This window comes from Salarias fasciatus, unplaced genomic scaffold, assembly GCF_902148845.1.
Source record: "Salarias fasciatus unplaced genomic scaffold, fSalaFa1.1, whole genome shotgun sequence".
In the NCBI taxonomy this organism is placed as follows: domain Eukaryota; kingdom Metazoa; phylum Chordata; class Actinopteri; order Blenniiformes; family Blenniidae; genus Salarias; species Salarias fasciatus.
Genome location: NW_021941388.1, coordinates 319,967 through 336,656, shown reverse-complemented (window position 1 = coordinate 336,656; position 16,690 = coordinate 319,967). Strand labels below are relative to the sequence as shown.

The 16,690-nt window shown below is 43.7% G+C and overlaps 1 protein-coding gene across 1 annotated transcript; it reads left to right on the top strand.

The window, feature by feature from the left end:
• The first annotated feature begins 870 nt into the window (after positions 1 to 870).
• LOC115385469 (transitional endoplasmic reticulum ATPase-like) lies at positions 871 to 8,995 on the top strand. The gene is made up of 18 exons (XM_030087488.1): positions 871 to 1,088; positions 1,504 to 1,615; positions 1,766 to 1,938; positions 2,604 to 2,746; positions 2,837 to 2,967; positions 3,132 to 3,263; positions 3,356 to 3,458; positions 3,886 to 4,019; positions 4,148 to 4,283; positions 4,375 to 4,487; positions 5,305 to 5,469; positions 5,639 to 5,761; positions 5,841 to 6,053; positions 6,239 to 6,417; positions 6,525 to 6,654; positions 7,395 to 7,553; positions 8,133 to 8,284; positions 8,371 to 8,995. Exons 1-18 carry the CDS (start codon positions 1,066 to 1,068, stop codon positions 8,468 to 8,470), a joined length of 2,421 nt encoding a protein of 806 aa, XP_029943348.1. The 5' UTR covers positions 871 to 1,065; the 3' UTR covers positions 8,471 to 8,995.
• The last annotated feature ends 7,695 nt before the right edge of the window (positions 8,996 to 16,690 follow it).

Sequence of the window (16,690 nt, the reverse complement as noted above, 5' to 3'; positions counted from 1 at the left end):
CTGTTATCGTAGTTTGTCTTTTCTTCATCGCACTGGTTTCATTGTGTTTTTGCTGAGATCAGATCCGCGGTCTGCTTCCAGACCTCCTCTACCTCTCGCTCTCTTCTCTCTCCATCGACGTTGCTGCAGAAGTCCTCCCATTCTCTGTTTTCCACACCGTTTCATTCCCATCTTTAAAATCTGTTGGCGAGATCGTCCCGGTTCTCACAAGAGGAATGTACAGTAATGCCTTTGTTGCTTGTCTCCTGTTTTTTTTTTATGTTAAAGGACAATTTTAGTAATAAAAGTTTACATTGAAATACCAGCATGTGTGAAAGCTCAGTTGCTGCAGTTGTGTTCGGGTGTGTCCCTGTGCTCTCTGGAATATTTGCATATTTAAATAGGGTTCTTTAAGGATTTTTACAAACTTCAGAATCATCTCCAAGAGTGTACGCATACAATTCAATAACACAACCACACAAATGTTCCAGATGCCTTAAAAAGTCCATGTAGACCATTAAATTAAGAATACAGTTTTTCTACGGCGGGACTTGAGTTTATTTCAGAGCCGAAATGTTTCACTCCTGGAGGTGAAACAAGGAATATGTGAGAACATTTTGGAGAGTAATCCTTTGGATGCGTCACAGCGGCCAGGACCTGCTGGCTCCCACCCCCCCATCACTGGTCGGTGTTGGGGGAGGAGGAAATACTACGCTATATCTGTTCTGGGACTCTCTCCAAGGTAAGAGCCTCTGATCTCTGAGTGTATATGAGCATGTGCGACCATGATGGAGTTATAATAAGACAGGGAAGCAGATGAGCGCAGTGCGCTGCCTCTGATAAACAGGACTCTGCAGCTCGGAATTAAAAAAAAAAAAAGATGGTTTAAAACGAGAGAAGAAAGCTTCAAAACATCACCAGGACGGGTCGGACGGGCTCAGATGTGAAATCTCTGGCAGGGTCAAGACCCGAGGTTGACCTCCGAGTTTATCACGGCTAACAGGAGAGGAGGCCGGTGAAGAAGTGAACCCTGAGGGGAGGGGAACCGAGGGCTTCTGAACTCTGAAAAGACAAAAAGGAGCAGTCATGCCAGGCTCGGGAGGCGCAGAGTGAGTAAAACACAGCGTGTGTGTGTGTGTGTGTGTGTGTGTGTGTGTGTGTGTGTGTGTGTGTGTGTGTGTGTGTGTGTGTGTGTGTGTGTGCTCTCCCTCATCCATATTTGAACACACAGCAGAATACTTCTCAGATCTGGCGAACTGACGTTTTCTGTGCGGTTGTTTGTCTTGAAACCACTTCTAGTGATAAATCAGAGCGAGGCTGATCAACTCTGCAAACAGATGAAACGTTTCAAACAAACCACTGAGAAACGATTGAGGGAGTTTAAAAAAAAAAAAAAAAATGTTTATAGATTCCAAATTGTTGCTACGCACAGAGCAAAAGAGGGTCTAAATACAGCTCGGTGTCACATGGGGAAATTAGAGCCTGCCTGCATGTGAGAGTCATAACGCGCCTCCTGTCTGGAAGGCCGAAGGGGGAAGACTTCTCCACGGCCATCCTGAGGCAGAAACACCGGCCCAACAGACTCATCGTGGACGAAGCCCTCAACGAAGACAGCAGCATCGTCAGCATGTCCCAGGTGTGTGTGCGTGCGTGATTATCCACATATAAAAAAAAACAAAACAAAAGAACAAACCAACAAAAAAAACAACAAAAAGCTCCATATTGTGAGCAAGTTAGTCAGAACAGAGGACCCACGTGCTAAAGCCTGAGCTTGACCCTCCTCCAGAGCAAGACGGAGGAGCTGCAGCTCTTCAGAGGAGACACGGTGGTGCTGAGGGGACGCAAGCGGCGGCAGACGGTGTGCATCGTCCTGACGGACGACACCTGCGGGGACGAGAAGATCCGGATGAACCGCGTGACGCGCAGCAACCTGCGCGTGCGGCTCGGTGACGTCGTCAGGTCGGTTCAGGAAGCGCTTCAGACGATAATTAATAATAATAATTAATGATTTGAAATCTTGTGCCAAACTATGACTGCTGTTAGTTTGTCTAAGTTTATATAAAGTACCTATACAAATAACGCCGTTAAAAAGAATATTTCAGTAAAAGAAGAAAATACAAAACAGGAGTTCCTTTCTGTGTTTGCATGTTTTCCTATTGTGGTTTCCTCCCACAGTCATGCACGTGACGGGAACTGGTGACCCCAAATTCCCCGATTTTTTTGACATACCAGGTGTAATTTTACTTGGTGTAGGAAACCATGTTAATCAGAGCAAATACACACCAATTTCCTAAACAAACGGAATCATTTTAAGACATTTTTGACTAGAACACATGAAAATCAAAACTGCAGTATCCCAATAGATTATTTCACAAGATAAATGTATCCTTTTTAAAAAAGAAGGCCATGATTTTCACAGTTAATACAATGACAAAACAAATGATAAAGCATAAAGGAAAAGCTGACAAAATAATTTCCATTTTAATGATATTCTGATACTTTAAGATGCACCAGCAGAAATAAAATGACATATGGTGCTTCAAAAATGATCCTGATGACAGAAATGCAAGTAAAGTCATTAATCTGAAAATTGTTGATTTGTCACTTGCACTCTGTCTTCTCAGTGTCCACGCCTGCCCTGATATCAAGTACGGGAAGAAGATCCATACTCTTCCTATAGATGACACCATCCAGGGTCTCACAGGGAACCTCTTTGAGGTTTTCCTCAAACCGTACTTCCTGGAGGCTTACCGGCCCGTGCACAAAGGTACAAAACAGCTCTGATCGCTGTAGAAAAGAATCCGGTGATCCCACTGAAAAAGCACAACCTAAACTGGCCTTTTCTCTGTGCTGTCAGGTGATATATTCTTGATCAGGGGGAGCATGAGGGCGGTGGAGTTCAAGGTGGTGGAGACGGACCCCAGCCCTCACTGCATCGTGGCCCCGGACACAGTCATCTACTGCGAGGGCGAGCCCATCAAAAGAGAGGCGAGTGAGGGACAGAAGCCAAGACTATACCCACTGTTTACTGCTCAGCTGAAATGTGGATATTGATGACAAAAATCTCATGACAGTTCACGTGAATAAATACTTAAATAATCCTGTTTGGAGAATGTCTGTCCTGACCGGTCTGAGTTTCTGCTCGGTGCCAGGACGAAGAGGAGACTCTCAATGACATCGGCTACGACGACATCGGAGGCTGCCGGAAGCAGCTGGCTCAGATTAAAGAGATGGTGGAGCTTCCGCTCAGACACCCGGGACTGTTCAAGGCAATCGGGGTGAAGGTAGGACACGCAGCAGCTTCTCTCCGTTGCACTGTGACGTTTTTTTTTTTCTTCATGGCACAGCGTGCTCTCCTATCCTCTCTCTGGTTCAGCCTCCCAGAGGGATCCTGCTCTACGGCCCTGCAGGTACAGGGAAAACCCTCGTGGCTCGAGCTGTTGCCAATGAAACGGGAGCTTTCTTTTTCCTTATTAATGGTAAATGCTTTCATTCATTCACCCTGTTTTTGCTTTGTCATAGTGAGAAAGCACGATATAAAAGAAAACTTGTGTTTTTCAGTAGTTCTTATAGACAATGACTCTTGTATTCTTTTATTTTACTTTGAAATGGAACCATATTTGTATGGAAATGCATGTGTGGGATGATCAGAAGAGGCACACAGATTTATTATTCAATTATGACTGTTGGAAAACCTGCTTCTCTCTTTTTAAATACATCAATGACTGTAATAGAGAAAGTAACAAAATCCAAATACTGTCACCAATACAGTTCACTGAATGCTCCCACATCAGTACAGCTTACATCCTGTAATCTGCCTCACTTTTCTCTCTTGGTGAAATAATGAAGCGATTTGGGGCTTTGTGCAGGAATTACTCAACAAAATGTGTCTTATTCTGCCACCAGGCCCTGAAATCATGAGCAAACTGGCAGGAGAGTCAGAAAGCAACCTGAGGAAGGCCTTCGAGGAGGCGGAGAACAACGCTCCGGCCATCATCTTCATCGACGAGCTGGATGCCATCGCTCCCAAGAGAGAAAAGGTGAGGCAGCAGGAGGAAAGTCGAGAAGCAAGCTGCGCGGCCCGGCTGCACAGGCTCTTCTTTTGTCGCTGTCAGTATGCGGACGTGCCAGACTCTGAACCTCTGTTGGGTTTTCTGCACGCGCGCAGACTCACGGTGAAGTGGAGAGGCGCATCGTGTCCCAACTCCTGACCCTGATGGATGGCTTGAAGCAGAGAGCTCACGTGGTCGTCATGGCAGCGACCAACCGGCCGAACAGCGTGGACGCCGCTCTGAGACGCTTCGGTCAGGACTGCCGCGCGCACATGCTCACACGCGTGCCGAAACGCACACACTTCAGCTACAAAGTTACAGACGCGTGGGTGTCTGTCTTCAGGCAGGTTTGACCGGGAGATCGACATCGGAATCCCAGATTCAACTGGACGACTGGAAATCCTGCAGATCCACACCAAGAACATGAAACTGTCAGATGATGTTGACCTGGAGAGAGTGAGTCCCACACAGACGTCCGCATGCCCAAAACACTGGTTTTATTAGGAAGATCGGCTTCAGGGACATAGTTTATAGCATATTTAATCAAAAATGCATTAAAAAACATCAGTATTTCAAGAAAACATGATTAGAACCTAACTTGACTCAATATAACATATCAAAAATGTACAGCAAAATATTTACTTTGATGAAAAAAACTGTGATTTGCAGTTTGTTTTGGAGGATTTTCATGTTTTCCTTTTCTCACATCAGAGATGTTTCTGAATCCTCACTGCGTACTAGAAAGATTGCAAGATCTGACTTTCAATTTCTGACACATGCAGACACAGTTCATCAGAAAATGAAGAATCATTGGGACTAATATCAGTTTTATTAAATGACTGGAATTCCTCTGACTTGACACTCTTCATAAAACTCAAGAAAATAAAGAGGGAATCTTGAATCTATATAATTAGAAATGAATAAAAATGCACAATTTTTGACAAACAAATCTTTCTCATAAACACACACACACTCACACACACACCTCTTGAATTATGAAACTGACATTGGAACAACAAACACATAAAAACATAAATTATCATTTATTTCACACTAGTGAACAGTTTTCTTTCATAAACAATATCTTGTGTGAGTTCTAGCTCTAAATTGCCTCAAATATTTATTTTAGCTTCGTTCAGTAATGTATTCGAGGTGAAACTCAACATTTTTTCTTGGCATCTTTTCCGATGCTGCAGTGGTGTTTTCAAATAAATGTTTATCATCCCAACTTTTTTTTGTTTTTTTTGCCTATTTAAACAAAAACAAATCCCAGATCGCCACAGAGACCCACGGCCATGTTGGCGCAGATCTGGCCGCTCTGTGCTCAGAAGCCGCGCTGCAAGCCATCCGCAAGAAGATGACCCTCATCGATCTGGAGGATGAAACCATCGACGCCGACGTGCTCAACTCCCTGGCAGTTACCATGGACGACTTCCAAGTACAACACCCTCCCACGTGCTCTATATATTCATACTATAGAAACTTCAGCTCCTCCAGACTATATTTTAGTGCAGAAAACTTCATGCTTGTGAGACAAACATCAATAATAGTTCATGAATGAATACAGATGCGTTTCCATTCCCTGAAGCTGCGTTTCCCGTCCTCAGTGGGCGTTGAGTCAGAGCAACCCCTCGGCTCTGAGGGAGACGACGGCAGAGGTGCCTCAGGTCAGCTGGGAGGATGTTGGCGGGCTGGACGAGGTCAAGAGGGAACTGCAAGAGCTCGTTCAGGTAGAAGGAACACACTCCAGACGGCTCGGCACGCAGCGGCAGGCACGCTCTTCACCGAGCCTCGTCTCGCGCTCCCCAGTACCCCGTCGAGTATCCGGACAAGTTCCTGAAGTTCGGGATGACCCCGTCTCGCGGCGTGCTGTTTTACGGCCCGCCCGGCTGCGGGAAAACCCTGCTGGCCAAGGCCATCGCCAACGAGTGCCAGGCCAACTTCGTTTCCATCAAAGGCCCTGAGATGCTCACCATGTGGTTCGGAGAATCTGAGGCCAACGTCAGAGACGTGTTTGATAAGGTGAGAACGGGTGAAGTGAGGGTGAGGTCAGTGTTCGGCAGGCGACAGTCTGAGCAGCATCACAGGAATCCAACCGTCAACACCACTTTCTGTCCCGTTCTTTTCAACATCCTCAGGAAGATTCTATTGGGTGTACGTCCGTCTCTGAACAGTAAATCTTACCATCACTCCGACTGTTCCTGCAGGCCAGACAGGCGGCCCCCTGCATCCTTTTCTTTGATGAGTTAGACTCCATCGCCAAATCCAGAGGGGGTGGTGCGGGGGATGCAGGCGGCGCCGCGGACAGAGTGATCAACCAGATCCTCACCGAGATGGACGGCATGTCTGACAAGAAGAACGTTTTCATCATCGGCGCCACCAACAGGTGTTCAACACGCTCCATGACTGTTTTTTTTGCAGAGCTGTTGATTTCATTTGAGTCTTTTCTGATTTCTCCTCCCGTCGCCGTCTCCCCTCCACTCATCACGTCAGACCAGACATCATAGACTCGGCCATCCTGCGGCCGGGCCGACTGGATCAGCTCATCTACATCCCACTGCCCGACAAACCCTCCCGCAGAGCCATTCTGAATGCCAATCTACGCAAGTCTCCTGTTGCACGAGTCAGTGAAACACGCACAGTTTGAAATGTCTCTGTAAATCCCTCTTCCTTAGAAACACATTTCAAAATACAGGCTAATGTTAAACTGATGTCTGTGTAAAGCATATGTAAACCGTAGTCAGCCTAATCAATAAGAACCTACCGCCAACATTATGTGCTCATTGGATTCATGGATAAAGGCTGAGACAGCGAGATTTAGGCTCCATTTACACGATGTTTCAAGTGACAAAGCATCGATTTTGAGTTTTCGTTTCAGAAAAATTTCATGTTTTCATGACAGAGTTTTGAAAATGAAATTTGTTTACACTAAGAACAATGTAGTTAGCATGTAGGGCCACTAGTGGGTGCTGTTGATTGTTTTTGTAATGCAGCCACACACCTGCTATAAACATGAACCATGGAGAGTACTGACTCTATTGGCTTACTGTTTCCATGGAGACGGGTTAAGAAAGTTATTGGAAATTTCCACCTCTGGGAGCTGTTTTCAAAAAGTTATTTTCAGTGGCTCTGAGCACAGTTGTAGAGTAAACAAGTCACCAAAAACTCAATGAAAGTTTTCTGTTTTCACACTGCAGTGTAAACAGGGCCGTCGGCAGAATCACCAACGAACTCACGAATCCCTGCTGTTCCCATTTAAAGCTACTCAAACATTCAGGGATCACTACTAACAATGCAGATCTAAACATTTAACATTAACACAGAGCTTCAGCTCATGCCTTTTGTTTTCCACTCTGTCTGTAGGACGTGGATCTAGATTACCTGTCTCGCATCACCGAGGGTTTCTCCGGAGCTGACCTGACAGAGATCTGCCAGCGGGCTTGTAAACTGGCGATCCGCGAAGCCATCGAGGCCGAGATCAAGGCTGAGCGCCAGAGGCAAAACAGACCGGGCATCCCCATGGTCAGCAGCAGCGCCGCCGCGCCGCCTCATTACGATGCTGCTGTTCCTCACCTGGTCGCCTTTTGGGCAGGTGGAAGCAGTTTGTTGTTTTTGTTTGAGAAAAATATCAGGCCCAGATGGTAAAGTTTTGAAAACTCCTCATGCACACAGAAAAGCCAAACGTTGAAATCCCAGACCAGTAGTCAGTCCAGGTATCTGTATGTTGGTGATAGTGAGTCTGTCCGCCTGCATTTGGCTTCACTGTAATGTTTTGGTAAAAAGACCACAGGTTAGAGTTTGAGGTCCACCGTCTCTCTGAGAGGGAATCCAGACAGCGGCCGACCGAGTCGGAAAGCACGGTTATAAAGTCTGAAGGGAAGATTGGACTTTCTATTGATCCACAGAATCACATCTCAGAGTGGTGCCAGGCTGTGTGTGCTCGGTACAGACAGAGACTGTGAGAGATCAAAAGTTCCCGAAAGGGCGGCTGTGCGTTTTGTAACTCATAGCCTTTGGACTGGGAGCATACACACACACGTGCACACACCCACACGCACACACATCCACAGTGTACAGCTTTTGTGTATTTTCTGCCTACAGGATGAGGATTTTGATCCCGTCCCGGAGATCAGGAAGGACCACTTTGAGGAGGCGATGAGATTCGCTCGGCGCTCCGTCAGCGACAACGACATCCGTAAATATGAGATGTTTGCTCAAACTCTCCAGCAGAGCCGAGGTTTCGGAAACTTCAGGTACACGCAAAAACATGCCCCAAACAATACTGATCCCTTTTTTTTGTTGTGCTCCTGTTAGTTACTTTTTAAATTTGACCCTCCAGGTTCCCGTCTGCTGCTGGCGGCCAGTCTGGAACCCAGGGCTCTGAATCGGGGAGGCCGGGTCTGCACAGGGAGCACGGCGACGACGACCTCTATCAGTGACAGAAACGCCGCTCTGCTCATCCCCTTTAGCTGGAATGCAGTGCAATTTGTTCCTTTTTCTTTCTTGGAAGAAATGTGAATTTATGAATATGAGTGTAAATTTAAGGTTAAGTTGCAATCAGTTGATACTACCATCAATACCAAGGAAGTTTTTTTTTTCTTAGAAAGGCCGAACGTCATCACAGCTTTGATTTTAGGAGTGACCAGTTTGTTCAATGAGGGTTACGTCAGGTGTGTGTATGGATGAGTTGAAAATGTAATCAGTCTATTTTTTTCTTTATTTCCAATGACTTAATGCATTCTTGAATTCTGAGTATTTGCATATATCAATATGCTGGTATAAATCGATCAATTTGCAACAACAACAAAAAACTCCATAAAATTCCCTCATGTGTTGTTGTCAAACTATTTTTACAAAAAAATCTGTACAAACTACTAGATTTGTGACAACGATGTTTTACTGAAAAAAATTTGACAAATCATGCTATACGAAAATCAAACCAATCAATAATAAAGTTAAGAATTACTGAACTGTATTTAACTGCTCTGGAAAGGTTTTTTGTTTGTTTGTTTGTTTTTTTTTTTTGTTTCTTGTATGTTCTGTTATTTTCTCTGTGGGTATTTTCTATGTATAGTCATTCTTAAGTATTTTTGTGGCTATTTTTTGTCTCCATTCACAAATGTATGTACTAATGACCTTCTAAATTATCCACAACTTCCGCAGAGTCTGTACAGTATAAGCTCATGTATGCTAAATCAGGTTTTACAGGTGGCCTTTGTCACCAAAACATAATGAAGGAGCAAGAAGCTATAGCTGCAGATTTGGTTTTTGACCGCGAAACAACACCATTTTGAAAAATGTGTTTCCATCGTGTTTTAATAAATGATAAAAAATAATATACATGTATGTTTTTCACAATTTGCTTGGTGGGTTCCTGGGCCAGATGGCAGGTTCTAGGAATAAGGTACCTTTTGTTAGTTTGTTTGTTTTTTCTGTGAAATTAACATAATCGGATTCCACAAAATGGGTCTTTTTCTTGTTATTCTGTTTTTAGGTGAAACAAAAACAGAAAAAAGCTAAATTCAACTCGCTTTTTCATTTTTCCATTCCGACTGATAAAACAGATTTACCACTCAATCGTTATTGACAGGTGGGCGGGGCTTAACACTTCTTGCTTCTGACTGGCCCATTTTTGCAATATACTCTTCAGAGTAAAGGTCTAACTGACTGCTGATTCTCCTTCCTCCTGTCAGTACTGTAGCTCTCTAGTGAAAACCATATTATTGCGATACACACATGCTAACACCGTGAATTAGTCCTATATAAAAGTGAGAAACCACTGCTGAATTCTCCAAAAGCTGTAAGATCCAGCCTGTAGCGGAGCCAGAGTGGGGGCAAGGGGGCGGTCGCCCCAGGGCCCACAAGGTCATAGGGCCCCGTTTCATGTGATGTGTTCACATTTGATTGGAAATAAATTATTAGAATAAAATGTACAGTGTGTACGAGAAGGTATACTCATATGATTGTGGGCTCCAATTTGCCAATTCTTACATTACGACTGTTCATGAATGCATCAGAGCTGTAAGCCAGCGCTGATTGACTGTGCGGCATGAACAAGTTTTTTCTTTTGCACTTGATCTGAACTCTTTGGAGGTAAGTTAAACACTATGCTAAACACTATGCTAGCCGCTAGCGGTACTACCCAAAACCTAACATCGGAGCCACTGGTGAGTCAGTGAAACCTTCAAAAATATTATCTTTATCAGAATGCTGTGGTCTTAAACACCTGGATATTTGAATGTGCCTTGTGTACAAGAGACCGCCGAGTCTATATTTTTCTAATATACATGAATTCCAAAAGATATAGATAGCTGTGTCTACATCTATCTGAATAGATAGTGTAATTTTAGACCAGCTGTGTTCATTTCATATTTAAGCTGTATCAAAGATGGTCCAGATGTAGCCCATGACTTTTTATGTGAGCTTTCAGCACCATGGACAGCAGACGCTCTGAGATTGACACCTGTCAGGCTTCATTTGTGTGTGTGTGTATTTGTTCTTCAGGACAAGTTTGTGAACTGATTTGTGACTTTATTCTCCTTTCTGAGACATATAGGTTTGCTTGGCTCAATAAAAGTGAGCATTAGTGTGTTGTTTGATGGTAGCATGAGGGATTGTTTGAATGGAAAAATTACTATCATAAGGGCCCGTGGAGAATGCCCCCCTGTACTGAGACCCATGCTCTGCCTCTGGATCCAGCCATACAGGCTCCTATGTGATGATCTAATGGAGGGAAAATCAGCTGGCAGATGAAGACCTGTTCATCGGGCCAGAGACCACAGAGTTCATCAGAAAGGAGCTGAAGTCTGACACCTGCAACGACAGCAGGTCCTTGGGTGACAAAGGAGCAGGAAAAGGGAGGACCTAGACACACACACACGCACACACACACGCACACACACACACACACACACACACACACACACACACGCACACGCACACACACATGCACACACACGTGCACATACACCTGCACATGCATGAGCCACCTCCTCAGTCTGATTTAGAATCAGTAATTTATGACAGCATTTTTTTGTTATTGGCTTTACATATATATATTTGTATATTTTGTATTCGACTGCAATTAATACTAAACACACTGGCTTCAAGAAGGCTGGAGAGTAATTTTAAAAGGAACATTGTTGCGCTTTTCAGTGTCTCCATGGATTTGAGGCTCATTAAAACTCATTTTGTTGACACTGGAGTGGAGATGTTGAGAGTGGAGCATAGTAACTACTCTGAGATAATTACCATTATTTCTTAGCTCAGTGTTAGCAGGTATATGTTACTGAATATTTTGGGTTTTTTTGCAGGATTTGTCCTACCATGACACAATTGCCTGGTTTATTGGGTTCAGTAAATTTGTTCATTTGAAGCCCATTGTATATTTGACTCTATTTATGGTCAGTAATATTCCTCCAAGTCAGGGCTTCTCAAACTAATCAGTCCGTGCTGTTTGTGGCTTAATACCAAAGTTTCACCACCTGACAGTGCATGAGCTGCTCCAGTCTTTTTTTTTCATCCTGGCATTGTCAAATAGAGAAAAGTTCAAAACAAAAAGCACTTTAGCTTGATCAAACTCATTTTACAATCAAAGTGCTCACAATCCAAATACTCACTGTTGTTGTTGTTGTTGTTGTTGTTGTTGTTGTTGTTGTTGTCGTCACAGCAGCTCAGAATCACAGTTCAGCAAACACATGAAAGTTTTTGGCGACATGCAGAGGTGAACGGGGAGGTGAGTGGGCAGAAAATAAACAGGGACACTTATTATTAACAAGGAAACCTTTTAAATGTGTCTAACACACTGCCATCGGATGTTGGAACATATGGTTTAAAGTAAACTTTTTTCCCATGTCAAACTGCCCCCACAGGGGCACACGACTCTCATCAGAGTCACAAATGACCTCCTGATGACCTCTGACTCCGGCTCCACTTCCCTCCTCATCCCTCTCGACCTCTCTGCTGCATTTGATACTGTTGATCACCACATCCTCCTTCACCGCCTCCAACATGACATCAGTATCTCTGGCACCGCCCTCCAATGGTTTCACAGGAAGGACTGAGTTCGTAGCCCTGGGGGACGCTAAATCCCGCCCCCACGCTGTCACCTGTGGGGTCCCCCAGGGCTCTGTCCTCGGTCCTACCCTCTTCACCATCTACATGCTCCCCCTCGGCCGTGTCATCAGCAGGCATGGAATACAATTCCATTGCTATGCTGACGACACTCAACTCTACATCAAGGTCACCCCCTCCTCCACCTCCTCCTCCACCTCCCCATCTTCTGTCTCTCAGCTGGACTCCTGCCTCAAGGAAATAAATGCTTGAATGAGCGAAAACTTCTTAGGGCTGAACAGCTCCAAAACAGAGGCCATTCATATTGGCACTCCTCACCAGCTCCGTTCCTCTGCCATTTCCTCTGTCTCCTTTCTCAGCCACAAATTTCCCCTTTCTCCCTCTGTTAATAATTTGGGTGTCAGGTTTGACCCCGATCTTAGTTTTGACCATCGTATATCTCATGTTTGCAAAATCTCCTTCTTTCACCTCCGTAGCATTGCCAAACTCTGGCCATCTCTCTCCCGTCCTGCTGCAGAGAAGCTCATCCATGCCTTTGTCTCCTCCAGGCTGGACTACTGTAACGCTCTCCTCCGGGCAGGAGCCTCCAAAGGCTATGAGGGGCGTAAACATGACCACATCACCCCCATCCTTCGCTCTCTGCACTGGCTTCCTGTTCACCTTCACATTCAATTCAAAATCCTTCTCCACACCCACCACTGTCTGCACGGTGCAGCCCCCACCTGTCTCACTGAACTCCTCCACCCAAATACTTCAGCTAGAACCCAGTCAGGCCAGCTGCACCTTCTGCACCCGCCCAGGACTCGGCTCAGGACCATAAGTGACAGGGCCTTTGAGGCTGCTGCTCCCCGTCCGTGGAACGCCCTCCCCGACCACCTCAGGGCTCCACAGACGGTGGACTCCTTCAAAAGAGGACTAAAAACCTTTTTGTTTCACATTGCTTCTCCTGAGTGATCTTATTGCTCATTGTTTTTACTTTTTTTTCTTACTGTTTATACTGTCTTGCTGTTTTCTGTTCTTTTCTGTTGTTTTTATCGCTGTTTCTATTATTTTCTTGACTGTGCACTTTGAGATCTGCCCTCAGATGTAAAGTGCATTATAAATAAAATCCATTATTATTATTATTACAGGTGACTGCCCCAAGAGGTGATGTCGCTTGCACAAACATCGGTGGTTTGAACCAAGTGCTCAACCTCCGCTGATGAAAAATTCAGGGTAGGGGCTAAGCCTATACGCTTGAAGCCCCTGCTTCTACCCGGATTGTCGGTTGACACGCCGACACCTTTTATGACCTGAATAATGTGGCTGATCGTTTGCATGTTGGAAATATGTCCATTTATTTTCCTCCTCACAAACTCCACCACAGAACACAAATCATACACTACGGCGGTGGCGATGACAGTGCCGGTCAAAACCATGTTTCCTCTCACGCAGCAACACCTGCAGGCCGTAACTACTTCCTTTAATACATCTGGTGCTAATTGGCTCCTACATTCAGTCAATGGGGAAGTGCAGAGAAGCTGTAATACCAGGGAAATTCCAACATTGGGCAATGATGTTGGCTTCAAAAAGAGTCTCATTGGAACCCATTAAAAATGCCAATTTTCAGAGTGCAAATAAACACATACAGCACTCAGTTTCAGAACATGTTTTGGTATTTACCGTCTATGGTTTCAATGAGACCCAAGCTCCACCTGAAACCAACATCATCACCCTCTGCTGGAATTTCCCCGGAATTACAGCTTTTCTGCATTTCAGCATTATCTTCGTGTTTTACCAGGGGAAGTTGGTGCTTGGTGGTATCTTGTAAGTTTGGTTTATCTTTATAAACAGTCAATGGTTTGAACCCCATAAGAGTCACAATGTTACATCCTACTGCATTGTAAACAAACAAACAAACAAACAAACAAACAAAAAAACTAATTCAAAAACCTGATTGGAAGTTGGTCCACAGCCAGGATCAAACTTCCTTTTCTTTTTTCAAACATGCTGTCATGAAAACTCAAACCATATCAGGAAGTCATCTCACAGCTCACTGTTTTGGGGAAAACAGTTCATTTTGCAACATGTGACTAATGTGGAGAAAATGCACTGTCTCCAATTTTTTAAACTGAATAAATTGGTACACACATATTTATGCTCAATGGTGGGGCAATTACCTTACAATGCTAACAATAAATGACAGGAAGTCGTTATGGCAAATATCTCTCCTCAAAAGATCACAGGATTTTATAAAAATGGTTAGCAGGAACCAAATCTAACTAACTACATGTCAGTAACTGGACCAACACAAACCAACAAAATAAAAAGAAAAACAACAATTTTACATTTCTTCCACACACAGGGCGACCCCTGCTTTCCATTTTTTGTAACTACTTTTATTAAATTGGGGACAACAGAATGCAGTTTAGCTTCTCTTGGTGCCAAAGAGTAGCAAAGCACAGAGTAAGCATGTTCAAAGAAGTAATAATTTTAGGATATCTACAGTACTGACAGGAGGAAGGAGCAGCAGCACTCAGACAGCTGTAAATTGTGTTAAGATAAAACTTTACTCTGAAGAGTACGATGCAAATATGAGCCAATCAGAGACATGAATGGTGTATGCCCCGCCCACTAGTCAAAAAGGAAATACTGAGTAGTAAATCTGTTCTGTCAGTCAGAATGAAAAAATGGGAAAACAAGAAAACAACCAGTTTTTGTAGAATCTCATTATGCTAATTTAACAGGGAAACAAACTAACAAAAGGTACGTTTTCTGTTTTTCTAGCGGACTGGTTTTGGTCCACGTCCCTTCTGTTTGACACCTGCTCATTGCATGTCAGGGTCACTATAATAATGTTCCACATTTCATACTAAATACGGCAACAGTTGTTTCTACTTTTCCCTAACAGTTGCTGTTAAAATTGAGACATTATTCAAGATTAAATATTTAGAGTCACAAATACGTAAATTCATTTTGAAACAGATATTGACAGTATTTTTTATTTATTTATTTATTTTGCCCCTGCCACTCGCGAGGCGGCGGAACCAATGACGTATAGAATTACTAGACCGCTCACTGCCCCCTGAGAGACGGCAAATCGCAGCTGACTTCCGGTAGGGGCAAAAAGCGGATTCTGAGTGGGACTCCAGCACGGTATGTGACTTTGTGTTTCGTGATTTACCAAGGTACAGTAAACTTCTGTGTAGGAATCAAGTCACAATGCTTGAGATACATTGTGAACACCAAGCCAGGAGACCCAGGAGTTTCTGTTTTTTTTTAATTTATCTCCTCTGAAACAGAAGTCACAAAAACAAGTGTATCCTGCCACTACGGAATGTGCAATTAATATGTCATTGTGTGCATTTTTTCATTTACTGTGAATAAACTTTTAATTTTTATTGCAATTACTGTGTTTCGTGCTTTCATTTTTTTTTCCATTTCTTGTCTTCCTTTGGCTGTTTCACTCAATCTGTTGTAATTATTCTAGAAATGAGTGTCCATTATATTCAATGGACCCCCACTGCTTAAATTGACTTCATTTTTTATTACACTACTTTATCTCTTACATTTTACTCTGAGAAACCTCTGTGTATGTTAAGGTATTCAGTTCAGTTCAGTTCTTTATTGAGCATTTAAAGCAGTATTACATAAATATATTACATAAATACTGTGCATGTTCTGACTGCAACAATTGCTCCTCCAGAAACTTTTTATCGCCATTTTTGTGGGAGGAAAAAAGCAACCATTCCAAGGTATGTGGGTCTGAGCAGCTGTGAAAGTCCAACTGAATCATTTGAATTGGAGAAAAATTGTTTAAAACACTTTCTTATTTGGCATTATTTCTGTTTTGGCAGAAACATTGATTTCAATCAGCAGTTAAGGGACCATCTAGAATTTACAGGACGCTGGAACAGTGAAGACAAACGCCATATCCAATAAATTTGATAGGAGACAAATGAAGGTTGTGGTGATTATGGTGACACTGCAGTGAATCCCACTGGTGGTATTACGTTTTCTTTTTTTGTGTTAGTTTTTTTTTTTTTTTTTTTTTTTTTTTTTTTTGGTGTTTATCTTCACTGTTGCTGCGTCTTGTAAATTGTAGACGGTCCCTTAACCCCACAGCAGGACCGGCTGCTTATAGAAATTAATATTGTTTCTGATGCTTGATAGACACATACTTTTAATAAAAATGAGCTTGTAGCATGTAGTCCACCTCATAGCGATGGGATGCAGGCGCCCTCTGTAAGTTACTGACGTTTTGTGTAAGAGTTATTGAGACTGAAAGTCAGCATCTGTCAACTAAAAACATGCTTTATTTTTTTCTTGTCTGTGAGGGATAAACAACGCTGTGATCGCCATGACAGCATGCCGAGGACAGAGATTTTACTGTCTGCTAACAGTAAAAGCCATTACATAACACATATTGTCCCATCAGTGATGACCAGCAGGCTTTGAAGTCTGTGTATTTACACTGGATTCCACAGCGCCCCACAGCTTCTTGCCCCTACCGGAAGTCAGCGCCGATTTGCCATGGCGCCGCTGCTGTCCGCCGAGCAGTGAGCGGTCTAGTAATTCTATACGTCATTGGGCGGAACCTTGTATGT

Bases quoted from the DNA above. Each gene is read 5' to 3' on its own strand.
- LOC115385469 (XM_030087488.1), top strand. From the start codon at position 1,066: ATGCCAGGCTCGGGAGGCGCAGA. The intron at 1,616-1,765 runs GTGTGTGTGCGT...ACCCTCCTCCAG, and splicing joins GCATCGTCAGCATGTCCCAG to AGCAAGACGGAGGAGCTGCA. The intron at 4,020-4,147 runs GTGAGGCAGCAG...GCACGCGCGCAG, and splicing joins TCGCTCCCAAGAGAGAAAAG to ACTCACGGTGAAGTGGAGAG.